The following is a 27,288-nucleotide window of genomic DNA, read 5'->3' on the forward strand; positions in this document are numbered from 1 at the left end:
ATGAGCATACATTGCAATTAATGTTAAAAAGAAACTATCAAAACTTATTTCTAACAGCACCAGGCGTTGACCATGCTTTTTCATTCTGTTAAGATGTACATTTTAGCAGCCTCAAGTAGTAGTAGGATTGCAAAATTGACATCATTCAGCCCTGGAAATGACCATTTTGTTGAGACCAAATTTCCAACTTATTAGTTTACCTGTAACAGGCATTAAAGTTCTGTTACAGTGAGTATATTAAAGTGTACGCTAGCTTCTGAGATTAGCATTTTTTCCACCACAGAAGTAAATTAAATTTATATAGGCTATGCTGACAAATTAAAGCTAAGCAAGCTAACAGGGTACAAAGCCAACCATTGTTTTAATAAACACAGGTCATTTTATCATTTACTAGACATTTTATTTCATAGACATACTTAAGACTTTAAACTAAATATGAATAATAAACATTTATTGAAAGAGCCCTAAAAAAATATCTAGCTTTACCTAACAAAGTTGAAACCTTTGATTATTAGCAATAGTAGAATTAAGAATAGTGGTACCTCTGTCTACAATAGCAATAGCTATGCTAATCAATTTAGGTTGGTATTAAGCCAACTTAATTATATGTAAGCAAATGCTCTCATATGCATTTAAGAATTTAATCGGTTAAATGATAATAACGATACAGGTTCTTTATATCTTCCTTTGCATAAAGCACTTTCATTTGGATTAGTGGGGCCTGAATCGTGTGTGAAGCCATGTAGGGGCAGGTGTGTTTACCTGTAATCTGATGTGTTGTAGAGAAGAACAGAGGGTTGTTGGAAGAGCATTATGAGGAAGGCTAGCTCTTTTTCTATAACTTCTTTCTAGTGTTCTGGCTACTGTGGTGGGTCAGGATTTGTCATCAGGTGCAACACGCAGCAAAGGGACATAGAAACATTTACAACGTGGATAGAAGTGCTTGGAAATAACTCAAAGTGACGGTGCTGATCTGATGCATTTTGAATTTCCAGCAAAGATTGATATCAAAAACACAACATGAGCATACAGCAGAGATCATTAACTTTAATTCACACATCTGTGTGGCATATTGATAAAAATACTACACATATTAACAGATCAGTTTGATCCAAATGGAAAAGCTAAAATGATGCCTGTGCCAAGACTTAAAAGCTGGAAAATTGTGGATTTAAGAGTGTTCCTTTCCTCTCCTCCTTTTAACCAATAACTGCAATAATGTATAACAGTAGCATATCAACGGCTATGATCCCATAATAGAAGCAAGTGTGAAATGAGATGGTAGGCAAAATAAGCAGTACTACTATTTAAAAGTATATTTCAATGCTATGACTTTTGTTTCAAGTCCGCAATCTGCAGAAAACTTTACTGTGACCAGCAACCAACATGTCAAGAAAACTGAGAAATGCACTGAATATCTTTGTACTTTTTCAGGAGATGTAGGGTTTAAGGATTTAATGAGCATGTTCAAATTATTTTATTTAAGCATTAAAAAAAAAATAAAAATCACAAAGAATGAAGTGCTGAATGTCTACATGAAAAAAAAACAACAAAAAAAAAAAACCCAACAGGATATTTAAGTGAGATGACAAAAGGCAAAGAAACTCTGAAACTACAAAACATCACAACACAGAAGAATTTATCAGCCTGGAGAACAGGCACATGGGAGGAAAGCATATGTACAAGGCATGAAGGCTTCAGCTGCACATGGGGAACATTAAATTACTTTATAAATGTCTCAGTCCTTTAAAAGAATGTGCAGAGAAAGTTGAAATATAAAATGTGGAGACTGCAGCTATTAAAAATCCTCACTGTGCAACTGTGAATCCCTTTCAGTGTTTCTTAAATGTGTAAACCCAACCTCAAGCATAGCATGAGAGATGATGTGAAATGTGATGCTCGCATTTATTAAAAAGTCCTTCAAGTGAGAGGGAAACGCCGCTGCCCCCCCGAAAGGGATACTAAGTTAAAACCCTAAAATCTTCTTTGTACAATGGGCTCATTAAACCATTCTCAAATATTTGTATCTTTTGTTGCAGAGTCCTTGAAACCCTTCGGTGTGTGCTTCATAACGGATACAGCCGTCTGATGCTTCAGTTCTTTCAGTGTTTGCCGTCTGTCTGGCAAAGGCGAGTCTGCAGCTCAACCACGACACGTCTCATCATGCCTCCCAACTGATCATGCATCTCAACGAGCTGCTGTGGTGAGCAGACGCTCAGTTCCTGTGGTGTCATTCTGCAGGACAGTCCCTCTATTTCTGATGACAGACTGTCTCGGGGTTGCTGGCATTCAATTTTCTCATCTCCATCTGGCGTCTCTGGTGTCCGATTCCCAGAGGCATCCTGCTCAGGTCTCTGATCTGCACAGACAGGCTCGTCCACCAGCTCTGTTGCTACAAACACAAAGAGGAATTCTGTTTACGTAATTCTAAACCGATAACACTTATACAAGAGATCATTAGCATGGCATCAATCAGAACATTAACTTGTCACAGATATAATTCAAGTTATTACATACCCAGTGTGTCGCCTGAGGGTTTATCCTCTTCTGTGTTTTGAGGGGCACTCGTCTCTTCCAGTTCAGAAGTCATCATCTCAGTTTCATCAAAACTCTTCAATTCATCCCCGCCCCGTCCGTTACGCTGGAAAATGACAGTCAGACGTCAGGTACATGTGGAAATGCTGCAATAATGTTGGTGTTAGTGCTGGGTGGCGTTAGCCTGCTGAGGTACCTGTTGTTCATAGATTTTGAGTGCTTTTTTCACATTGGAGATCTTTGGGGAGCGAATTGGCAGAGTCTTGATTTCACTGGGAGTCAGTGCACTGAGGTCACCGACCGTTTTAATATTTCGGGCACGAACAAGCTGCCCAAAACCTCGAGACCTATGAGGAAGATTGAAGGTTAAATAAGTTTTGGTTACTTTGGTCAGAGATTAACAGAGAATAAATATTTGACCAAAATTTTCCTTTGGTGAACCCCGTGCTGTCCTCACCACATGTTAGAGGATATCTGAGGCAGCACAGCTTCCACAGGTGTAGAGCAGCCAACCAGGGCAGGGTAGATGCAGTCTCTGGAGACAGGTCGAGGTTCCTGGCCCATTTCAGAAATCTGACAAAAAAGTTCCATGTACCATTAGGATGAAGTCTGATACCCATGTAAAGCTGGAATAATCAAGATGTTAATGCTACTATGACTGAAATTCTGGACCTATGCCAGCGTTTTTTGGGTCATTCCTTCTCTTTCTGGTAAGAAAACAACAAAAAATATTCTAAAAACACAAGTGAAGCCTCATGCAGGATTCCAGATTAGGGCTGCCACGATTAGTCCACTAGTCACAATTACCTCGACTTTCAAAATCGTCGACGATTAATTTAATAGTCGACATGTGGTTTGAAGCTTTGTAAGATCCCAAAAGACGCAGGAATAAGTATTAGGATTTAAGAGTGTAATAACGGACTGAAACAGAAGATGGCAGCACTGCAAGCACAATGATGCCAGCTACCGTTAAACCCCGAAGAAGAAGAAGCAGTGTCCGGTATCGTAGCCGTGTCCAAATTCAGGGGCCGCATCCTTCGGCGGCTGCATTTGTAGGTCGATAACGTTACAGCAACACGACAAAGGCTGTGCAAATTTGAAGACTCCTCCAAATGCGTCCTCCTTTTCCCCAAATTTGAAGGATGGGAACAATAGCGGCAGCTACGTAGTTTTAATATTACTCTTTCTGGGCTACAAAGTAAACTTTTAACATATTTTCAGGCGAGAATGTAGCTGTGTAAACTTCTTCTGCTCGGTTTATCAAGACACCACATATTTGCTAAAGTGCTCCAATGTTTTCGGAGACGTCTGTTTCCCACCGGATCGATAGCTAGCCGGGGTTCAAGGCTTAGTAGAGCCGGCGAAAACACCAAACTCCCATCACACCATTTTCAAACCCCCGCCGTCTTTCGCTACTCAGGTTAAACATGATATATAAGCCACAGATAACTTAAAAATGTTATTGTTTGGCTTTTTCCAGCGTTTTATTTGTTCCTGAGTAAATCAATTTGGCTGAGATTAAAGTTATAGTTTTCACAAAGATGAATAAACATTAAACAGAAAACTGATTAAACAGAAGTGTGAGATAGTCGAGAAGTTACTCCAGTGTTCTGTTATATTTTAGACAGCAAGGAGCAGACGGCTCAGTTTATTAAACTTCACCGAAACAATCTGCAAATTTCATCCAAAGTTTAATAAACTATCATCTGTTTTTACTTTTAGTTAGCACATACCTGAAACACTTCAAGCTATAAGCTAATGATGGTTATATAAGAGAAGACACATGGTGGTGCAATAAGCTGTACGTTTTACATCCAATGGATGCATGATCTGATCAATCGACTAATCGCAAAAATAACCGGTGACTAGTCGACTATCAAAATAATCGTTTGTGGCAGCCCTATTCCAGAATCATCCCAGTTGTAAGGATGGGTACTGAAATCCATCTGAACTAAATGGACCTGAGGCTACATTTTTCAATTCAATTTATATAGTGCCAAATCCCAACAACAGTCGCTTGAAGGTGAAGACCCTACAATAATACATCTGCCGAGTCTGGTTGGGGATGAGGGGAGAAAGCAGGGACATGAAAGAGAGATCAGCGTTATCAATAACTATTAAAGACGTGAGTATTAATAATCTCCAATGGCAACAGCACTCGTTTCTGAACTCGTTTAAGAAGAAAATATGATTGGTACATTAAAGCTCTTTCATATTTGTACCTGACCAGCCAGCATGCTACCCGGACAGCTAACTGGCACCATTTAATCCAAAAGAAAAGCAACATGTATTTTTTAGAAGTCTGAAACTAAGCTTTAGAAGTAAAGAACACACTGGGCTAAAATGTTGTTTGTGTGTGGCACCTTACTGGTGAGAAAGATCACATTTGTGTGCTTACCAGACATTTCTTGGAGCTCTTGTAACCTGGGCTGTGAAGATTTCTAGGACTCAGTATCATCAAACCCTTTGTTGGAGTAGTGACATGCTAAAAGAAGCAGAAGACCATCAGCGTTTGCATGGTTGTAAAATATCACAATTACAAACACTGATGCTCAAACATACCTTTGGCTGTGGAATATTGGTAACCCTGGACCTTCTAGGCGAGCTGGTTCTGATGGCTGGGCTACGACGATCGATGTCGTCTGCAGTTTCCTGCTGCTGGATTGGATTAGCAAAGGACACACGCCTGGACTACAAGTCAACACAAAAAAAAAAGTTACAAATATTTCAAGCCAATGTTCATTTGAAATACATTTTACCAAAATGCGTTCATCACTCACTTTAACAAGAGGTGAAGGAGTGTCCACTTCCAGTGGTCTCTTCTGGCCCTTCTTAAGAATACTGGTAGAGGGTGAAGCAGAGGGAGACCAGGTACCTCTGGTCTTGCCACTGCTGGGACTATGTCCAATATCTGGAGCCATTACAGTCTCCAGGTCCTTCTGTTTCACTGGAGAATCAAGAAAATCGCCTTTACTTGTAGGTTCTGATTGCAATGAAGTGTTACAAACATCAGTCAAAGCATCAGTGCTGGCAGTATTCTGTCCATCCTCCACAGTCTCACTTTGACCATCTTTTTCATTCTCCTGTGGTGGAGTGGTCTCTTTCTCAGCACTGGCCTCTGAATGCTGGATTGAAGCAGCATATTGTTCCACCTCTGAAAGGTCACCAGTAACGTTTTGACTCTCCATTTGCATGTACGTGTTCTCTTCAGGAGGTCCTTGGGGATCTGAATTTAAATCCAACATTTGTTTTTCTGTCACCACTTCATCAGCTTTCTCCTCTGGTGACTCCCTGACCTGCACACTGTGCGTTGCCTCATTAGGAGGTGAGAGTGTCTGTTCACCACACACCCCGACAGATTCAATCATTTCCAAGTCCCCTGTGTGATTTTGTGTGGTGGGATCATCACCATTTGTTTCAGAGTCTCTTTGCTCTGTCTCACTAGCTGGCACAGTCCTTTGCTTTGAGTCATCAGCCTGAGGTTCTGGACCTAGAACATCATCTAGTTCCATTGGCAACTCTTCTTTACTTTGAGCTTCAATTGTATTTGTATGCTGGATCAACTCAGAACTAGGGAAATCTTGGGTCTTTGATTCCTCCAAATCAGTAACTTCTTTTGCTTCGGTGATTTGACTATCCGACTCCTGAGAGGCATCGGTGTCAACCTTTTCCATATCTTTCTCAATAGTGTCCTTCGATTCGACTGTAAGAAGTCTCTGAAGTGATGCTCGGGGCCTCCCTCTTTTCTTTTTGGGAATGACTGAGTTTTCTCTGACCTCAGAGGATTCAGATTCTGAGGACTCCATACTTGCCATTAACGCTGGAGAGGACCTTCGTCTGGAATATCTGCCCCTGCCTTGAGAGGACTCTGAACTGGAAAGATCTAATGACTGAGAACTCTCTGGTGTAGAGCTAGGACTTGATTTTAGTTGCTCCTCTAATAACTTGCTCCTTCTAGTCCTTCCTCCACTTTGAGCGTCTGCCTGGCTGACTACAGAATTTGTTACCTGAGAATTAGACCTCATTTGCCTTCCTGATGAAATTGTATCATCATTTTTGTCTTCAGATTCTGATACTTCAGACGATACCTTACTTCTTTTTGATCTACGTTTAGAGGGGCTATCAGTAGACGAAGGTGTGATCACTTGAGAGTCTTCTCTACTTTCTAGTTCCTTGTCTTCATCCTTGAGTAGTTCTTTGCCTAAAATATTTGTTGTGCTTGAGCCAACTTGGGACTTATTAGTTGGAGAAGTAGTGACAACTTGAGAATCCTCTTTGGCGTCTCCAATAGGCTCAGACTCCTGCGACTGGCCTTTAACTTGAGGTGAAGAAATAACCATTTCAGAGTCCTTCTGTTTCTCGCCATTGTTTTCTGACTTTTGGGACTCACCGCCAGTTTGAGGAGAAAGAATGACTGCTTGGGAGTCTGTATCAGACTCCTTGTCTTTTTCAATCTGGTTTACTTGCTCAACTGTGGCAGTTTGGGAAGACTCCTTTGTGTCAGGTAAAACTTTTTTTTCCAATCCATCTTCATCACTGAATGCTTTGCTCTGTCGACTAAGCCTATCCTGTGATTGCTTGTCTGATCTTAAATCAGTTTGGCTGGACTCACTGGTGCTTCTCCTTTTACGCCCAGGTTTATCAAGTAACTCCTGTGAACTGGTGTTCAGTTTGATCTTCTTGCGAGCTCTACCCTGACAATTGGTTTGGCTCGACTCACCCGAGTCCCTCTGAGCTCTTGAGCGCAATCCTTCTCTACCTGTATCCTCTGCAGCTTGCTTACTTCTTGTGTTTGGTCTGCTCTGCATCAACAGAGACTTTGGAGAATCACTGATAGGCTCTTCTCCAGAACGTCTCCTTTTGACATGTGAGTATTTGGCTTCCCGTTCCTCAGGGTCCTCTCCAGGGAGCTGAGGTCTGACTCTCTGGCGTCCAGATCGTCTGGGTTCACTGGGAGATGTCTGACTTGGAGAGGACTGAGAATCCTCCAGCGCCGATTGAGATTCCGCTTCCTGACTTGAGGGAATTATTTCCTGTGAAATAGAAGCTCTTTTTGTGCTCTCCATTTCAGTCTGTGTATCTGGGATGACATTTTCATCCTCCATCGAGTCACTAGACAGTCTCTCAGTCAGCTTTACGGGCTCAGTTTTTGTTCTACAGTCTTTGGGTCTTCGAGGGGACTCGTCGGTATTGTTAACTGAGCACTGAGAGTTAGATTTTCCTGTCTGAATGGATTGGGAATCCTGAGAGTTTGGACAAGTGACAGGAGGTGAATCCTGAGAGGCTGATGTCTTGCTGGTTTTAGAGGGTTCTTGGCTATTGGATATCTTTACAAGAGGACCTGTAAATGAGGATGCAGTGCTGGGGCTGGCGGGTTTTCCCTCAACATACTTCTCCAGAGTAATAAAAGACTGACGACGACTGTTGGGTTTCTGGGGAGTCCCTGAAACCAAATCGGATGAGGCAGAGATGTTAGGGCTTGTGGCTTCTTTAGACTCTTTGTCTACATCTTCACCCCTATCGTCAGTCTTTGCATGCTCCTCCATCAAAACATCTGCACACTCTGGGATATTCTCTTGCTGCTTGCCATTTTCTGCCAACTTCTCTGCATCTGTTGGGCTGGCATAGTCTTGAGTCTCTTTCGTTAGAATTTCAGCATCTTCTTCTTTTTCAGTGTCCATCTGAGGAAAGTAAAAGAAACAAAAAATATAAAAGTTATCAACTTTCTCCACAGATGTACACCAGAACTAACCTATCAATATATTTATATAGTGTTCATTTGGCAATTGCACAGTTTGGTTTCAATGTTGAGCTGATTGGTGCCTATAGAAAAGAAAAAAAACAAAACAATGTCTATGTTTTCTCTGTATGTACTCATTGCTGTCAGCTTATGTAGTCAACTACAAATGTCCATTTGACTTGTCCAAACATCTTGCTCCAAAAACATCGAATCAACCCCCTCCCCCAAGTGGAGACTTGGAACTTTGAACCAGACTGGAGTTGTGTGTTTCGTTACCTTGCCAGTAGTCTCTTTGTTTACCACATCGACTTGTTCAGTTGGCAATTTGTCCCTGTGGAGGAAAATATAAATAAATTCTCTGTTAATTCTGAGTATGTTTTATTGTTCGGGATCAAGGATTTATTGTGATTCTGAGAACTTACAAAGAGTCTTCTTGACTCTGTGTGTACTGTGTGAAGGCTGTGGTATCCAGAGAGGCATCAAGGTTGTTGTACATGGCAGGAATGTCAACTCTTTAACAAAAAGCATTTGCTTTACATAACCAATCATGTGAAATCCAAATGAGCAAATGAAAACAGACTAAAGAGAGGAAACCTGACCTTTTAGTCCTTTTCACCTCTTTCTGATGCTCTGTCAGAACTCTCTCCTTCGCCTCAGGAGGAATGAACACAAAGTCGATGGATGCCTCTTCTTCCAAGACCTCCCTGCGTGGTGGCTTGGGTGAACCAAAGTCCAGTTTTGTCTTAAGAGAAACAGATGAAATCAGTTTTGCGATAAGGGCGACAATCAAGGATTATTAATTATAACATGTCTAATTGAGGTTTTGTTTTTAATATGAGTATCTAAACAACTCAATATGGATAAGCTGGCTGGTTAATTTGAGGCTCAAAGTATGTTCCCCCCCCCATGTGTTTATTTCATCCAACATGTCCCTCAGGAAATTATCGAGTTTGATTCTAAACTTACAGAAACTGGTTTGTTGGTCTTCATTGAGCTCCTCTCCTTCAGCTCAGCAGTCTTTCCCAGCAGCGAGTCCCTCTTCCCCACAGATGAAACCGGCATCCCGCTGAGCTTTGTCTCCAACTGAGAATTCTCACTCTGAACACGGAGACAGAGAGAAAGTGTTGAATAAAGCTGAGATCACAAAAGTGAAAAACAAAGATAACTAGGGCAACTCACTGAATACTGTCCACTGAGCTCATCGGGAAAACTGACGACCTCGAAGCCAGGAAGAATGATCGGGGTCTTCTGTTTCACCTGGCTCAGTACTGGCCTGTTTATTTAAAAAGATATTACAGTAATATTAGCGACATTAGGGTCTTAAAACCATAGGAATGCCCCTGCAGGGACTAGGAGCCTCTGGAGGGGTATTTTTTCCATAGCAGTACAATTTTTAAATGCAATAAAACTCATCAAAAAAAAATTAATGAAGACAATCACCTCATCTCATCAGGATACGTGAGGCTGACTGCATTGGCAAAGGTAGAGTTCCAGAACTGGGTGACTGAGGTGTGGAGGTGCTTGTTCTTGTGTGGAAACACCACACAAAGCAGAGGAGAAAGCAAAGCCAGGAGTTCATCATTGTAGGCCAGAGAGGAACGGCTTTGCAAGCAGTTTAAAACCTCACCAAGAAGCTTCTCCAACTGTAGGAAGGGAAGAGAAAAGGACAGACGTTAAAACTAAACCCTAAAATGATAAATGCTAAAAACCTACTTTGTCAGCTGATGAGGAGCCCACCTTTCCCAGGAGCTGTGAGGTGAATTTGGATGGCTCACTGGCTGCATGTTTATAAAGGAGAGTGAGGGGTTGAATCAGAGAGTTCAGAGCCTCCTGGACAACATTTGCCAGAACAAGGTTGGTGAAGAGAGTAGAAAGGACGGACACCAGGGCCGAGCCTGCTGCCTCAGAGGAAGTCTCAGGGTCCTCCAGATAAACCTCCAAACACTGTACCAGCAGGGACTGGAACATATACAGGTTGCCCAGGGCTTTATTCCTCTTTCGCATCCAATTCACAGGAGTATGGGGGGCTGGAAGAAATGGCAGGGTTAGAAACTAAGTGCATGTGTGTAATTTGTATAAAAGATGAAGTAAAGCTCGTTTCAGTTCTTACACTTAAGCTTCTGCTGAAACTGAGGCGTGTATGGAGAGAAGTCCACACACTCGACCATGACATGGAGGATACTGGCAACGGCATTCAACATCGAAGGAACCTGAAGGATCAGACCACTTCAGAGGCAGACTACAGTTCTTCTAAAGGCTACAAGCAATATTCTCACCAATGTGGAAATTTTTTATATCATGACAGACTGATGAATTAGCTTATTTTCCAAATATTCACAGCTCTGAAAATGTTTATTTTTTGTCCATATTTGTTATGGAACATGGACCAAAAATAAGTCTAGCTAAGGTTTGTGCTTGTTATACTTGGCTCTACTGGAAAGCTTCTATGTAAAGCTGTTTATACGTCACTGTGTACTCACCCTTAGGGCTTCTCTGTCTATTGTAGCATCCATCTTTGCACAGAGCTCCTCGCAGCAGATGTTCTCCTCAGCTGTGACCACCAATGCAGAGCAGCAAGCAAATACTTTGTAGAGCTTGGACCATGAAGAAAGCATCGACTTCTGAGCCAGCTGAAGAAATTAAAGAGATGAGAATGAGGTCATTGAAGCTGACTGAATGGAAAGCACGACTTTGTTATTTCTTTATGGTTGTTCCTTTTGCACCAGACCTGTGGCAGTGGTGTGCCGTGTAAGAGATGCGTAATGGGGAGCATCAGGGCAGAGTGCATGGCACTGAAGTTGTGCTCCAGAGCGTCACCTTGGTTCACTTCATTAGTCTGTCAAAAGCAAAAGAGTCAAAGGAAGTTAAACGCTGGTGTTACATTTGTTAAATAAGACCTTAACAGAATGTTAAGGTACAAAAATAAAAACATTTACACTGCGTTCCAATTATGCAAATGATATTTTTCTCTGATTTTCCTAAATAGTCGATTCAAATGACAGTCAGCATAATTTTCGAGTCATCAACCATTAGATTATAATTCAAATGTTACTCAACAAAACTCCCAATGAAAACAGTATGTTTTTCAAAAATAAAAACCTTAAAATGCACTGTTCCAAATTATTATGCACACAGAGTTTCAAAACATTTTATAGATTGTAGAGAATTTAAAGTGGTCATTTGTTGAATTTGCAGCATGAGTAGATCAATTTTACTGAAATCAAAAGCTATTTCAATCAAAAACATCTCACCAGATCAAGTTAAATATTAACATAGGACCCCTTATGTCAGGGGTCCCCAATCCCAGTCCACGAGGGCCGGTGTCCCTGCAGGTTTTAGATCTCACCCTGGGTCAACACACCTGAATCACATGAGTAGTTCATTACCAGGCCTCTGGAGAACTTCAAGACATGTTGAGAAGGTAATTTATCCATTTAAATCAGCTGTGATGGCTCAAGGACACATCTAAATCCTGCAGGGACACCGGCCCTCCTGGACTGGGATTGGGGACCCCTGCCTTATGTGATAGTAGTTTTACAATTCTTGCATCCATGGAACTTGTGAGTTTTTGGAAAATTTCTTCTTGAATGTCTTTGCAGGATGTCAGAATAGCCTCCCAGAGCTGCTGTTTGGATGTGAACTGCCTCCCACCCTCTTATTTTTTTGTTTGAGGATGCTCCAAAGGTTCTCAATAGGATTGAGGTCAGGGAAGAATGGGTTTCTCTCCTTTTATGCCGATAGCAGCCAATGATGCAGAGGTATTCCTTGTAGCATGAGATGGTGCATTGTCTTGCATGAAGATGGTTTTGTTGCAGAAGGCACAGTTCTTCTCTTTCTACCATGGAAGAAAGTAGTCGGTCAGAAACTCCACGTACTTTGCAGAGGTCATTCTCACACCTTCAGGGCCCCTAAAGAGGCCAACGAGCTCTCTCCCTGTGATTCTGGCTCATGACTCCACCATGTCCTTGCTGACGTTGCAGCCCTGTTGGGACATGGTGGCCGTCCACCAACCATCCACCACTGCATCCATCTGGACCATCCAGGGTTGCACTGCACTCATCAGTGAACAGGACTGTTTGAAAATTAGTCTTCTTGTAGTTCTGGGCCCACTACAGCCATTTCTGCTTGTGAGCATTGGTTAGGGGTGGCCGAATAGAAGGTTTATGCACAACTGCAAGTCTCTGGAGGATCCTACACCTTGATGTTGGCAGGGCTCCAGAGGCACCAGCAGCTTCAAATATGTGTTTGCAGCTTTGTAATGGCCTTTTAGCAGCTGCTCTCTTAATCTGATGTATTTGTCTGGCAGAAACCTTCCTCATTGTGCCTTTATCTGCACCAACCCATGTGTGCCCTGACTCAACCACAAATCTCTTACATTATGGTGATCACGCTTAAGTTTTCGTGAAATATCTAAGGTTTTCATTACGTGTGCAAGGCATTCAACTATTTCACGCTTTTCAGCAGCAGAGAGATCCTTTTTCCTTCCTATATTGCTTGAAAATGGTGGTCTGCTTAATAATGTGGAACATCCTTCTTTAGTAGTTTTTCCTTTAATTGGGCTCACCTGGCAAACTAATGATCACAGGTGTCCAAGATTGATTTCAGTCATCCAAAGAGTCCTGAGACAATTCCATCAATGGGGTTTAATTGAAAAACAACTTGTTTAATCTTTATGACACTTAAACACAATTTGCATAATAATTTGGAACGCGGTGTATATTCTAAAGTTATTTGTTTTTAAACTTGCATTTTTCCACATCCATATATTAATAAGTGGGCCACCAAGCAAGGCTTTGTTCCTCATACTCAGGGTTTCCACCATTGCACTGGAAACCCTAAAGTTGCTTCCAGCTTTGGAGAATTATGTTGTGGGTTTTACTTTTGGTTTGTTTTTTTAAAACATATACAATGTTCACCAGGTACTGTAAACGAAAGCATTTCATCACTGTCTGTAAATTGTCGGTTTGATGCTCTGCTGCAGATGCAACCTTAAACCTAAACTGGAACATGGATCAGAAAAGAAAATTGGTCAGTGTCATACATTCCTCATTCTACACACTTTAATTTTCCCCCAGATGTGTAAAGAGCTAGAGTCACCAGTTAACTAACATCTATGTCTTTGGACTGTGGGAGGAAGCTGGAAGAAACCACACAGACACAGGTAGATAAAAACTAACAGTGTCATGATATTATGAAAGGATAATAAATAACCTTGACCCTATCAAAAGTAATCCTTTTTAAACATGCCTTTGGCAGTTGTGTATTTGAGAAACTAAGTACTCAGAGTCACCTGGAAAAATGTTCCTCTTTAGAGTAACATACAGCAGAACGTAAAGCAAAATATTAAGCTGTGTCCAAATCAGCTTAAGTTTTACTTGCCAATACTACAACGACTACTCTCAATTTAGGTAAAAGTTCTTGTACTACATTAGTTATTGTAAAACTAAATGTAAAAACTCCAATCTTAGTGGTTAGTGTCAGAGTTGATACTTGATCCTTGGCCCCATCTAGTTTATCCACTACATTTGTCTAAACAGTGCTGCCTCCTGTCCTCAAAATAAGTATAACACATAAAGTGGAACACAGGCAGGCTATAAGGCAGGCTAATGTGTTGCTTAGAACTTAGAACCCCTCTGCCGATCAAACAAGCCTGTAAAATCTGGACTACAACTTCAACATTCAGACAGGTAAAAATATTGTCTTCTGAAAGTTGACTTGTTGCAGACAAAGTGAAACAAAGAATTTGAGATGTCTCTACTAAACAACAGCAGTGATTGTCAATAATCCTGCTCCTACTTGTGTGACGATGTCAGTGAGGGAGCTGACGACCACGCTCCACATTCTCAGCAGCTGCTCCTTGTTCTGCAGAGAGGCGGCGCTGCGGCTGATGGCACCCAACAACGATTCTGCAAATGCTAGAGGGGAGGTGGGACCCGACAGTCCACAGCTGACCAGCGTTTGAAGGCAGTGATAAAACCTGCACACAGATTCAGGAGGCAATGCATTAAGCAAAGAAGATGGGAGTGTGTGCATACATAGATATCTAATATACAAGCAACTGGATATCAGGGTGGGGTCTGTATCCAGTAAGGGTCCCTAGGCAAGATCCAGGTTATCAACACCTACGCCCTGCCTGTGATCAGGTACCCTGCTGGGGTAATAGGCTGGCCAAAGGAGGAAATCGAACCTACTGACATCAAAACAAGGAAACTCTTTACCATGCATGGAGGGTTTCACCCCAAGTCCAGAACCCTGAGGCTGTATGCTAAACGGAAAGGAGGAGGCTGGGGACTGGTGAGTGTCAGCACCACGGTCCAGGATGAGACGATGAACATCCACGAATACATCAGGAAGATGGCCACAACCAGCTGCATGTTCAGTGAATAACTCAGGCAGCATAAACCGAAGAAAGAGGAGGAACCATCGTGGAAGGACAAGCCCCCGCACGGTAAGTACCACCGGCAGATAGAGGAAGTGGCTGACATGCTGAAAAATTAAAGCACACTTCATTTGAATTTAGGTAGTTATAATTACTTGTACTGATGCGTCCACAGGAGGACACAACAGGGGAGGAGCATCTATTGGGACCTGGTGGAGGGTGCTTCAGGAGTATGGGGTGTCTGGCCCATTATGGTCATTAGATCCCTGTTCAACCATAGCGAGAGCTTGTGTTGTATTGCGACCAGTAAGTCAGACTTGTTTGTAGTGAGTGTTGGGCCTCCCAATGTTGAGACCAGAAAAGGGTGAAGTGCCTGCTCTGGGTCAGGGATGAGTAACTACCCCAGGTGGAGCTGTTTTAAGTATACCAGTGAGGTGAGAGTGGAACGTGAGATTGACGGACGGACTGGAGCAATGATGCGGATGCCACCCCAGTCAATTTAGAAGTCTAATACGTTCCTACCCTCACCTGTGGTCACGAGTTCTGAGTGGTGAGCAAAACAATGGAGGTCTCAGACTCAAAAGAAGGAAAAAATTTTCCATCGAAGGTTGGCTGGGACTCAAGACTTGAAGTAGAGCCTCGTCTCCTCAACACTGAAAGGAGCCAGGTGAGCCGTTTCAGCTCTCATGGTAGATAGAAGGCACTTAATCATAGAAAGTGCTTGTATGTATGGTGCTCAGGAAGAGTAGAAAAGCCCGAAGTAAGAACCAGTCCATTTACCATTTGTAGCAGGTCCTCACTAAGTGACCAACTGTCTTGTTTTTTTTCCCCGCCAGTTTATACAGTTTTCAGTAAAATTACTGGAAGTAATGCACAAGATGTTACCAGTATCTTTTATTGTGTTCCTGTGGAATGAGAATCAAACTAAGTAGTAGACCCACCTCTCATCCTCAACGTAGGCTGGAAGCATGCTGCTGTCATAGAGGAGGAGGAGGAGGAAGAGAGCAGGTGTTCCCTGAGGAGTTAAACAACATTAAAGCAACATTCTGTGTAAGCACTTCCATGGAGCTATGCTAATCGTTGAACCATGAAGCACTCACATTTAGCACGTCCATCTTGCCCACTTGATAAGATGCAGAACTGAGAACTCGCTGAGGAATTCCTTTCACTGTGGCTTCAAACAGAACCTAAGGTTAAGAAGAAAAAAAAAATAACAGTCAGTGCAGTAACAACTTCTGAGCACTGAAACAAACAACAGCCAAAGAAGCAGCAAATTAAAACAGGTAAAAAGCTCAGAAACAGCTCAAGGAATGATACCGTCTGACATAAAACACTATCCTTTGGTGCTGCTTCTTAAACCATTTCTATAAGTGACAGTCTGTAAAGCTCTGCGTTTCTTATGAACAGACTAATTCTGGTTACATTTTCAGTGAGTGAGTCAGTCTTAAAGCTTTCTGCATAACCTTACCAGGACTCTGTCTGCAGGCAGAGATTCTGAGGCGATGATACTCTGCAAAGCTTGAAGCATCAGTGTCAGTACTTCGCTTCCCTGTCGCTCCTTCTTATTGCCTAACGACAGAGCACAAGTATTATTCAGCAGCGAGTCCAACATCAATATTGTCGTCTTTTCAGGCCCTGCTTGAGATGAGACGAGAGTCATCATTGGGGACAGATCCCCTCAGAATTGAAGTCTTGTCACAGCAGTCCAGACTGAAGACCTGAACACTCCAACTTAAACTGATGATGAGATGTGACAGGGTCAGGCAGAAGAGGACAGTGAGGTCTCGCTCGTCCTCCCATGGAACAAAGCTCAGACCCAATCTGAGTGCTCTATGTGGCGCTTTGAGGTCAGACCCATGACTTTAAGAGCCCACCCTGCTGAGCAGCAGCCACAACACAACTAGAAATTTAACCCATGATTACCTATTTAACTACAACAATAACAAAGAGCAGTGGAAACTGCTGACGTTTCTGTTTGTCCACTTATTTCATGTCTGCAGATAATCACTGCCACAGTTTTGCCAGCAAAGATGAATGATTACTAACCTCTGTGTGCATAAAGACTCCTGCATGCTTTGTTACTTCTTTACCAAATCTAACTTACATTTGTTAACGAGACAAATAAATACATGCAAACATGAATGAATTAAACATTTTAGATTATCCCACCATAAACGTTACACACAAACTAGTCAGCTTCACTGTCAAATCAATCAGGTACCTTCACTACTTACCAGACTCTATGGTCAGGGAAACAAACCGGACAAGACTTGTCCATATGAGGATCAGAAGAGATTCTGCAGGAGAAAAGAGCTTATAATCTTATGTTTATATGGACTTAAGAGAGCAGGTTTCAGGTTTAAGCAGGTTTCAGGTTTAAGCAATCAGTCACCTTATTTTCCAACAAATCCTTCAACAGTCTGTGACAAAGAGATCTTTTAGACCTCTTATCACAGACCTACATGATTAGCAGTTCCCTTATGTGACTGTTTAGACTTTGAAGTGGCTCAGGAGGGGGACTGAATTGTCCACTAATCGGCAGGTTAGTAGTTTGATCCCTGGCTCCTCTGGTGTGCAAACTATCCTTGGACAAGATACTGAACCCCAAGTTGTATGTGATGCAATGCATCCATCAGATTGCGAGTGTTTGACTGTTAATATAGAAACACTTTGGAATTATTTTTAAAAAAGAAGGGGGAAAAAAGGCTTGTATGAATGTGTGTGAATGAATGAATGAATGAATGAATGATAGTAAGTAGTAAGAAAGTGCCATGAGTCCTCAAATAGATGTATACCACTGCAAGTTGTCTAAAGTACTGGTCCATTTACCATTTCCTCTGAACATTCTGGGTTTGGATAAGGCCAGTCTAATAAAACTGCATTGTGGACACAGAGGTACTTCCCCCAGTTGCCCTAACACTGCTTCCTTTCTCCAACTCCTCATCTTAAAAAGATTTCCTCATTAACATCAGGATTCCAAGCGACAACATTACGAAAAAAGGAAAGTTTTGAAAATTCATCTCCAAATCAAAGTCGAGGTGAATGTCAGTCAGTGGATGTTTCTGTGAGGTTTACCTGGAGCATCTTTTCCGATGTTGATGAAGCCATCTCTGGTATTCGAGATAAGCACAGCAGCATGTTTAGTAAAGGAGGAAGCACCAGAGAGCAGCGGGTGGATCAGGGGCTCTACAAAGAAAAACAATTAGAGGTATAGAGGAGACGCACTAAACTCAAGTACTTATTTAATAGGGGTGGGTTTTTATAATCGATTAAAATCGATTCTGGCTTGAATAACGTGAAATCGATTCATTAAAATCCTGAATCAATTTTTTAATATAAATTTATTTTGCCCGAAATGCCAGAATCTCAGGCGAAATCTCACAAAATTTCAACAACCACCAAACAGCTAAGACAGTAAATGAGAGCAGGAACACGGATTCTGCACAAAGACTTAAACACACAGCGCGGACCCGCAGATCAGAATCAGTGAGATGTCGCCTTTCTCACCCGACGGCACGGACACGGCCGGGGCTGAAAGCCGACAGCTCGCTGATTCTGATCTGTCGGCGGGTCCGCGCTTTGTGTTCACGCCCTTTTTGCGCCGATTCTAAAGCTGTTAGTTTTATCTCTCTCCAAACAATATTGACCGAACCAGCAGCAAAAGAAGATCCAAACTACGCTTCCCATAAACATCGTCATGAAATCACTCTGACTTTTCCTGTTTTGCTTCCACCACGATGCACAGCTCTCTCTCTCTCTCTCTCTGTACTTCAAGAACAGTTTCCCGTCTAAAAATCTGTTTTCTTCATTATTCGCTTGCTTGTTACGCACAAGTCTACCGTTGTTTACAGCGCTGTTGGCCGCTGTTTTTTTCCCTTTTACATTCTTCTGAAAAGAAAACCTCATTTCTGCTGTTCAATACTGAACCAATTTAAACTTTTTAAAATTATGCAAAATGCAAAACACTTAGCCGTATCTCTAATAACACCGCTGTAACGTCAGAGGTAATGTTCATATGTTGATTAATGGTTTTCTTTCGTTTTTGCAGAATATTTTTTATAAAATCCCAGGCCAGGAAAATTACCTTCATGTTTTTCTGTGTTTTATCTTCAGCTACTTTGACACAAAGGCATCTGATGTGCTGCTCACACCTTTGATAAAGACTTGCGTGTGTCAGCTTCCTTTATATAGATACAAAAATATGTAAATGTACTGATCTGAATTACAATATTTCTGACTGTCAAAATTTCCCAGATTTAAATCGAATTGAATCGAATCTATGCGGGACCTTGTGAATCGGAATTGATTCGATTCTAGAAATCAGTGACGATACCCAGCCCTATTATTTAAACACCAAACTGGGTGAGATCTTCTTGTCTGTGTTCCTGTGAATGATTTTTTTTAAATTTGCACTTGGAGACAGATTTGCAGACACGTGAGCATTTTTGGGACATTTCTGCATCTACAGTAAAACAGTGTCTCTTCCCTGTGGCCCCACTGCCAGAAAAAAAGACCAAAATGGAACTGGACAGAGCAATGGAGAAAATGAAACAGAAAATGGATTTGAAGTTTAAAAGGCGCATTCTTTAGAAACTGTGTTTATCTTTGCACCTCCCTGTGTGGAGCCTGAAGGAACAACTATAAAGCAGGTTAATGCAGAAAACGTGACTCTAACCCACCGAGACTCAGGAGGAGTTTGTGTTTTGCTGCAGTCGCAACAACCTCTGGACCTCGAAAATAGTGCAGCAGCATCTCTAGTCCGAGCAGCTGGATCGACGGTATGGAGGAGGCAAGCTGGATGCTGGAGTTCAGGCTCATCCGAGATGTGTTGGCTGGGCTGTTGAAGCCTGGAGCACTTGCTGCAGACAGAAACAAACACTACATCAGTGCACTCACTCTAACGCAACATCAGTGTCTGTGTAAGCTGGATTAGTGTATTACATGTGGAGGAGTAACCATACCAGTCTTGGGTGTACCAGGAGTAGCAGCACTATTTTGGGCGACAGCTCTGGAAGGAGTGCCTGGTATAGAAGAGGAGTCGGAGCCGATGGTGCACTGGAGCAGAGGTACAGAAACCTGAGAGACACAGAAACACTTCACTCACACCAGAGTTTCACACTTCATCACGCGTTAGGAAAAACTGACAAGCTAGTAAACTAGCTGTCACTAGATGGAAATAAAGTTGTCTCTGCATGAATTAAGAAGTAAGAAGAATGCAGTACTGTTACATGAAATTATATTTTTAAAAAAAGAAGAAAAAAAAAAAAAGACCTCAGTGACTGTTCCCTGTTGAATAAGTAAACTCTGTTACCAAGATGTCTAAATATTGACTCATAGCAGCATGTATAAACCCAAAGAGTTGATTACACTATTATACAGCTATGATGTGTATGAAGTATTAAAGTGGGACTAGTATCTACTGCTGAAAGAGGGCCAAGTTCCCAACTCCGGTACTACTGAAGGTTAGCTCATGTTAGACTGGTTGTTGAACTGGAAAAAGAATTTGGAAAAAGGTGCATTTAAATAAATGCATAAATAAATAAATTAATAAGCACAGTGCAGGATGTCTGAGTGTTTACTGTAATTGTCCCACACTTAAACACTTACAATCACTTTTAACAGATCTCTAGTTATTACCTCAGTGTCAGTTAGCTTGAGTCTGCAGTACCTTTTAAACATGACTAATTATTGAGAAAAATTACCCTATAGCTTCACCAGTGACTGCAATCACACACTAAAAATTGCAAAGTCAGAGAATTAGGAACAATGTATGACAAAGTTTACTGTGAACAGAGCAAATCAGTGTGACGAGTGTGGGGAGCTGCAGCCAGTCCACTCTGCCACAGAAGCAGAAATGCAAGGAAGAAAATTAATTCTGTGAAATAATCTTTGTTTTTTCTAGATAAACAAACTGGGAATCTAACCTGATCAAAGTTGGGTGACAGGTTGGGCCCCAGTTGGATCACCAGGTACCACCACACCTCCACCTTGGTGAGGAGCAGGGCTTCTGTTCTGACATTGATGGATGTGAGCGGCTGCATCAGGAGCTTCATACGTTTGGCACTGCACAAGATGTCTTTGGGAGCACCAAGGGTATAGGTTTAAAATTTCAGTTTGACCACTGAACTTCCTATTAAACACAGGATGAGTTTAATGGGACTCACCTGGATTCAGAGCAAAGTTATCAATGAGGCTCTTCCAGGCAAGAAAGGCGATCTTCTTAATGGTAGGAGACGAGCTGCGGAAACCAAGCTCCTCCAGGTGCAGGAGAGAGTTGATGAAGGGGCCTCCTCTGTGCAGCAACTGTGCAGGAGACACAGTTAACTTGGCTGATCAGGCCATTCTTATCATTCAAACAGAACAAGGAATTCCAAAGTTTTAAGCAAAACCAGCAGGCCTATCTCAGAATTTCTGGACGCAATGACTACTAAGTTACACTCATTTATTTAAATATCGGAGACCAAATATGCAGACTTTACCTTCCCAAGCAGTTTCACAAACAAAGGCCAGAGCTTCAGGACATTTGTTTCATTCTTGGACATGAAAAGTTTCTGCAGTTCTGGGATCAGTTTCTAAGACACAAAGACAGTTGAGCAGAGATTATTACAATTCCCTTTCATCTGGGCAGGCGTTCAGCACAAGCAACACCAAGCACCAAGTCATGAAAGCGACCAGTTTTTATTAAAACTCCATAAAGACGTTAGACTACTCACTGTGGACATCATTGGTTCAATAACAGCAGACACCTCATTCTGCTTTTCCAGTAGAAGGGGCATGCCCATCTCCATGGCTGCGGCGGCCCGCAGACGCACCTTTGATGCAGAGTGGACCACCAGAGGGATTACCAGCTTTGCCCACTGTACTGCTCCTTCGCCCATCTGGGTGGGCACCTGCTCCAGCATCCTAGAAACACCAGGGTCATCTCATTTTCCAATATAAATTTTTTAGCTGTCCATGTGCAGTACCAATGACACAAAAGAGGCCACACTTTCAAATAAGACAGGACTATGCAGAATCTGTCTACACTCATAAAGGAAGCTGACCAATAAAATCTGTAATGACACAATCTAGAATTTTAGATCTAAAATGAAAGCTGCAGCAGTGGAGAATGCCACCACTGCTGTAACATCAGACTTGGGGGGAACATTCATTATCCAAAATGTGCAATTTGTCTCCCTGCTGGAGTTGGCTGAATGTTTGTGAAGCACTTCAGCGAGAGCCGATCAGCTGCAGTCAGAGCTCTGGTCCACACAGAGTCCCACTGTGAAGCTTCTTTGTGTGGCCACTGCCATATTAGCGTTTTGAAACTGGATGTGAAGAGTGAGGGGTAGCTATAAGTGACTGAGGAACACGCTCATGCATGCATGCTCATATGGCAGTACGGTAATCAACCTTAGCTATTCTCCTCTTTTTCTGGCCTTCTGGCCATAATGAAGAAAATAAGTTCCAAAATTACCTTCATGTTGTAACCAATAATCAGAATGAGCTTTATTGACCAAGTATGTGTATTCACACAAGGAATTCAAACAAGCAACTGAATCCATAAAGTGTTCATAATGATTGTTTTGCCACATTTCTACACAGCTGGACTTTTTGGCCATTAGAAAGAATGTTTCTTGGTCTATGCCAAAAGTCAAAAGGCCCCTGACATGCCTTCCACGGCAGGGGGAAAAATAATGCACAATTTACCTGCTCATATTACAGTAAGCAATAGCACTAAAAGCAGATGACTTTGTTTTCTTCCACAAGAGGCTAACATGAAAGAGGTGTGACAACTAAAGAAAGGACATTGGCAACTTCTATTTATCCAGACTAAAAAGCAATGCTGGGGTTTTGAAATAAAACCTGTAATCCATGTCTCATTATCATGTAAAATTACTTATTTTAGAAAGCTGCAGGGAGTGTTAATATTTCACTTTGTGTGACATTTCCCTCAACCCAAAGTGAGTATGTCCCACAGAGCATGATTAAAGGAAAACAGGGCAGAATAAAATACTCTGGTTATCCAGAAGTCTGGCTTCAAATAAATCTTACCTGATTATGACATTCAAGGCTTCATGCTCCATTACCACAGAGTGGATGTCCTCCCTTTTCCAAACGCTCTCCAGTGTTCCCAGTATGGATGGCACCTGAGTGTAGAAGAAGCAACGTGGATCAATACAGCAGCTTTGGAAACGCCTCTGCTCCTGAAATCACTGCTACATTTTCAGCAGTGTTGACCTGACAACATTTTCAGTAACAGCAATGCTTTCTGAAATTTTAGCACATAAGGTTCAGGTGCTGCTCACTTTTTTAGCGACTTCTTCTGCAGGAAAGCTCTGTTTGGAAATCACCCACAATGCCCTGGTGCAAGTGTTCTTATCAGTCGCCTTCGACACCAGCGAGCAAAGTGCTGACAGTATTTCCGCTGCAAAGACTTCTGCAAAAAACAAACAAAAATAACAGTTCCATCTGGCCAAGTCAGATCTGCAGTGATGATGTCAAGATTCAAAGCATTTATTGTCATATGTACAAGAAGAAAAAGCATTTCTCTGTGCAATTAAATTCTTTCTTTGTTGCAAGACACAAATGCTATCTGATGTACACGTGATGTTACCTGACACTCCAGAGACAACATGAGAGTGGTATACACAAAACCCCAAGGCTTGTAAGGCAGCTTGGCTCAGCTCAGCATTTGGACTAATTATGTGAGCCTGGAAGTGGCATAAGAAAATAAGGCTTAAAATTTAAATATAAGCATGGAAAATGCAAGTTTCCTACAATTTTGTGCACAGAGGACTCACCAAGATGGCTTTACCCAAGCGAGAAAAGTGCTTTTCAACTGCAGGGAGGAACTGGCGCCCCTCCTCTCCACTGAGCCGACTGTACAGGAACAACAGAATATTCTGTCACTTGCGGTCTAGTCCTAACTAACGTCAAACTCTGACATACCGGGGCTAGTAACTTACTTGGCGATGGTGAGGTAGGCATCTGTCTGCTCTGACTGTCCAGCAGTTGTGTCCTCCAGAGACTCGAGGAGAGGGAGGAAGCTGGAGGTGCTCGGAGGCCCTGCCGTCGCCATCATTATTACTCACCTTCTCGCCCTTAAAGAGGAGTAGCAGAAAATAAGGAGAAACATCAGGAAAATGGATGAAAAGAAACTTTTATAGAAGTGCCTTGTAATAGACTGTCTATAGTTTATGCGCCCTAGATCAGAATCTTCTTGAAAAGTGCAGCCGAGTGACAACTCAAGTCAGAATTCAATGGAAAAAGTAGAATTCAGACTCAAAGTTGCAATAAAATCCCAAAAGTGCAGGTTTATCTTCAACCAGTTCATTTAAACCAAACATCTGTTGTTCTGTTTGACTCTGGAGTTTATCAATTTCACTGTCTTTAAACCACAGCAACATCCAATCCACTGTGTCTCTCTTCAACCACGGTTCTCATTTACCACCTGAGGGTATGTGTTTGCCCAGCTATATGGAGACTAGTTTTTAGCTTTTGTTTTTTAATTTTTAAATCTACACATGAATACATAAAATAAAAGCTTCCATTCAGAACTCACATTTATTTCCTACTCATCTTTACTAACACATCTGTAAACACATCTCTCATTCATTCAGATATTGGGTTTGGATGTGCTAATAAATATTATACAAAGTTAAATTTGTAACTGACACAGTTGTGACACAGCACTGGCAGACGCCATATCTGGAGACCTTAGTCAATGCCATATATTTGCATCACTGATATTCTGACATATTTTTATCCCAATTATCTAATTTTCCATCGTTAGTACTAGTGATGATTTTCACTTGAATTTAGTTTTTGTGTGTCTGTATGTGTGATGAGGGGTTCCGGGGGGCAATTTCCTTGTCTGAATATTTCACACTGCATAAGCTAGCTGTTTATAACTGCGGGCTTCTACCCCAGAACTGTCACATTGCAAAATAATCACAAGTAAAAAAAATGCATTTACGTACCTCAGTGAGAAGTAGGTAGGGTAGGTGAAGCTGCGATCACCCGCCACTGTAGACACAGCTGTAACACAGTAAAGAATGGCTTCAAGTACAGGCTTGCGACACATGTTCGCTTTAGCTGGCGATGTAAACGCCTCCCCAAATCAGTCTGTCAGTGTCTCGCTACTAATGTCACTGATGGATTCTACACAAATAGAGCAACTATTTTGAACTGACACATCAACACCTCTGGATACATTTTCTGAATCGTGATTGAACAATTAGCCGCCTGCTAACTAGCTTTAACAAATTAGCATCACTAGCAGGCTAAACGTCGAGTCTCCGGCTAGCAAAGTTGCCTTCGCGCCGGCGCACACACAGGCAGACAACACTGCGGCTAAAACGTCCCTGCTCATCTGCCCTTATTTAGCCCCACTAACAAGAACACAAACCTGCATGGCTAAGCAAACGACTGTTTACACTTGCTTGTTTGTTGGTTTGTTTGTTTGAGCCAACACACACAGCGCGTCCCCGCTGCTGACACTCACTGCTCACCTAGGTCGGAGTTATGAGAAGGGACACATACACAGCGCCGACGGCAGCAAATAAGCTTCACTTCAGCGGCCACCGCGCTTCACTGTCTGGATTGCTTTCTGTGAAGTGCAGCTTTTAATGGTTCCTATTTCAGCCTCCTTTTCTGTGTCTTGTGCTGTTACCCCGCGAAATTTGCTGGCGCCAAACCACCACGCCGACGTACAAAATTACCTTTGACCCCGCTACGTCACACTCGGCCTGCCCCTTTGAACTTCTAAGGAGAGCAGCAGGCTGACAGCGTCAACTCTAAAAGGCTCTGAGAGACAATAAAGCGTACAGTTATTATTGTAAATAGCTGTTTACAGTTGTGTCTCGTTTTAAAAGTGGTAGAGAGTGTTCCCAGGGGGAAGAGTGCTGAATGAAGCGGACTTCAACACACATGTAGATGAAGAGGTGATGGGGAGGTGTTGGTATGGTGTTAAGGAGAGAGGTGCAGATAGTAGTAGATTTTGCATAAAGAATGGACATGGATTTTTTTTTAACACATTGCAAGAGGCAGGAACAGGGAGATGTATAAGACCTGTGTGGGCTACTGTCTGCACAAGATGCAATCTGAAAGACATGGGAGACTGAAAGTTGATATGAGGAGAGCATTGGATGGTAGTCTCTAGAATGCCTGTGGAAATCAAGAAGAGAAAGCCAGTAAAGGGAAAACAAAGCAATAAATGGTGGAAGTTAAAAAAAGAAGACTGATGCATAAGGTTCAGGAGCTCTGGGTGGTAGTGACTGTTACAAGATGACTGGGACGTACATCTGAAGTGCTTTGGGATCATCAGAGAGATGTGAGAGGACTCTTTCTTGATCTTTCTGTACAAGCTATGATTAAATGTTCATTCTTTGCAGATTTAGAGTATGTCTGACATAAAAAGTTAGACTGAAATGACTTTTTAATTCTCAGTGTTTGCTAAATATATAATATGTCATTTGTAATATTTGCAAGTGGGCCCTCTAGTGGGCTCTTCGGCTGGCTATCATGAGTCCTGCTCACAATCTGCTGCTACGGGTTTTAATAATGCTTTTGGTACACCTGGTATATTCCAGACATAGAACCTAGGACAAAAACTGTCATTGAACATAAAACCAGTTTAAAACCATTTATGTTACGGTGTGCTGGGAGCAGTGTCCTGATGACATGTAGGTCAATGAAATTTTAAATGGCACACCAAAAGTACTCTAGCACTAAAAAGTTTACTGGACTATGTAATAACTGCAAGAGTTAAGGCAGCTAAAGCAGGAGTACTACTCATGCAGTAAACCCTTGAAGCTCCTTGAAAGTTTCTAAATATAGTGTGTTTTTAGATTAACATTACTAAGTGCAATATGTTGTAGATTTCAGGTTTAAAATAATTACCTTATTAAAGAAATCATGAAAACGAATATGTCAACATTTGACAGTTTAATGAATCAATTATTAACACAGACTATTCAAAATGATTTATATGTAGATAATGAGGGAAATGTAAAATACAGAAATCCAATTATTTATCCAGTGCGTGCTTGCATTTATCACTACTGCAACAGTAACAACATAGTGTTTTTAATTAGTAATTATAATACAATTACTGAATTTAGAAAAAAAACATTTCTTTTCACGGTCTGGGGGGAGCACAACATAATCAGTTTCACTGAGTTTGCGCTCTATATGGACCCGAAAACCTTGTATATACGACAGAGCCAGCGACAGGCAACAAAGCTAAAACTTGGTCACCTGACCAGAAGGATCGTGCAACAGATGATTTGCCAAAGTGGGTCTTCGTTCTGAGCACCTGCAAGCACATTACAATGAGGACTGCAGGTATTATGCAGTCGCTCCATCTCTGCCTCAAGCTAACATAATCACATATGTTCTCTTTGGAATTTAACTTGTCCAAGAGGAATTTTTCTGATTTGTCTCTCTGACAGCGAATAACAGCAGAGGCAGCTCCTCATTACACTCCCTGTTTGCAGTACACATTGTGGGAACATACTGGTTTCCTGATTTTGTTTTTAGAAGTAGTCTGAGATATTCAACAAAAACATGCTGAAATGGCTCTTCAATAACTGGGATGGGTTTTAACAGTGCAGCTGGAATCACTTGGTTTGGTTTACCTGTGAGCTGGCAG

General features: G+C 41.9%; 1 protein-coding gene across 3 annotated transcripts; it reads right to left on the reverse strand.

The window, feature by feature from the left end:
* Positions 1 to 1,027: 1,027 nt before the first annotated feature.
* rif1 (replication timing regulatory factor 1) lies at positions 1,028 to 25,366 on the reverse strand. Of its 3 annotated transcripts, none has more exons than XM_025903855.1 (36): positions 25,148 to 25,366; positions 24,617 to 24,674; positions 23,603 to 23,737; positions 23,438 to 23,516; positions 23,251 to 23,347; positions 22,943 to 23,070; positions 22,689 to 22,783; positions 21,368 to 21,557; positions 21,134 to 21,226; positions 20,819 to 20,957; positions 20,579 to 20,730; positions 19,616 to 19,730; positions 19,334 to 19,513; positions 17,730 to 17,840; positions 16,889 to 16,951; positions 16,123 to 16,223; positions 15,755 to 15,841; positions 15,596 to 15,669; positions 14,072 to 14,252; positions 11,004 to 11,111; positions 10,756 to 10,905; positions 10,386 to 10,485; positions 10,013 to 10,302; positions 9,716 to 9,918; positions 9,455 to 9,548; positions 9,242 to 9,373; positions 8,875 to 9,017; positions 8,698 to 8,787; positions 8,552 to 8,606; positions 5,316 to 8,216; positions 5,098 to 5,226; positions 4,934 to 5,020; positions 2,993 to 3,108; positions 2,732 to 2,882; positions 2,518 to 2,641; positions 1,028 to 2,392 (listed from the first exon to the last, which is right to left on the reverse strand). In XM_025903855.1, the coding sequence occupies exons 3-36, from the start codon at positions 23,716 to 23,718 to the stop codon at positions 2,103 to 2,105; spliced, it is 7,164 nt and encodes a 2,387-aa protein (XP_025759640.1). In that variant the 5' UTR covers positions 23,719 to 23,737; positions 24,617 to 24,674; positions 25,148 to 25,366; the 3' UTR covers positions 1,028 to 2,102. The 3 variants fall into 3 exon arrangements, with proteins under 3 accessions (XP_025759640.1, XP_005475278.1, XP_019208734.1); XM_005475221.4 differs by having other exon boundaries at positions 22,943 to 23,073; XM_019353189.1 differs by lacking the exon at positions 25,148 to 25,366 and adding an exon at positions 25,045 to 25,138 and having other exon boundaries at positions 22,943 to 23,073.
* Positions 25,367 to 27,288: the final 1,922 nt, after the last annotated feature.

The sequence above is a fragment of the Oreochromis niloticus genome, linkage group LG16, assembly GCF_001858045.2.
Source record: "Oreochromis niloticus isolate F11D_XX linkage group LG16, O_niloticus_UMD_NMBU, whole genome shotgun sequence".
Taxonomy (NCBI): domain Eukaryota; kingdom Metazoa; phylum Chordata; class Actinopteri; order Cichliformes; family Cichlidae; genus Oreochromis; species Oreochromis niloticus.

Coding starts and splice junctions, on each gene's coding strand:
- rif1 (XM_005475221.4), bottom strand. CDS start 23,718: ATGATGGCGACGGCAGGGCCTCCGAGCACCTCCAGCTTCCTCCCTCTC. Junction 19,514..19,615: donor TCCTGGTACACCCAAGACTG/GTATGGTTACTC, acceptor TTCTGTCTGCAG/CAAGTGCTCCAGGCTTCAAC. Junction 2,642..2,731: donor TCAAAATCTATGAACAACAG/GTACCTCAGCAG, acceptor GTCATTTTCCAG/CGTAACGGACGGGGCGGGGA.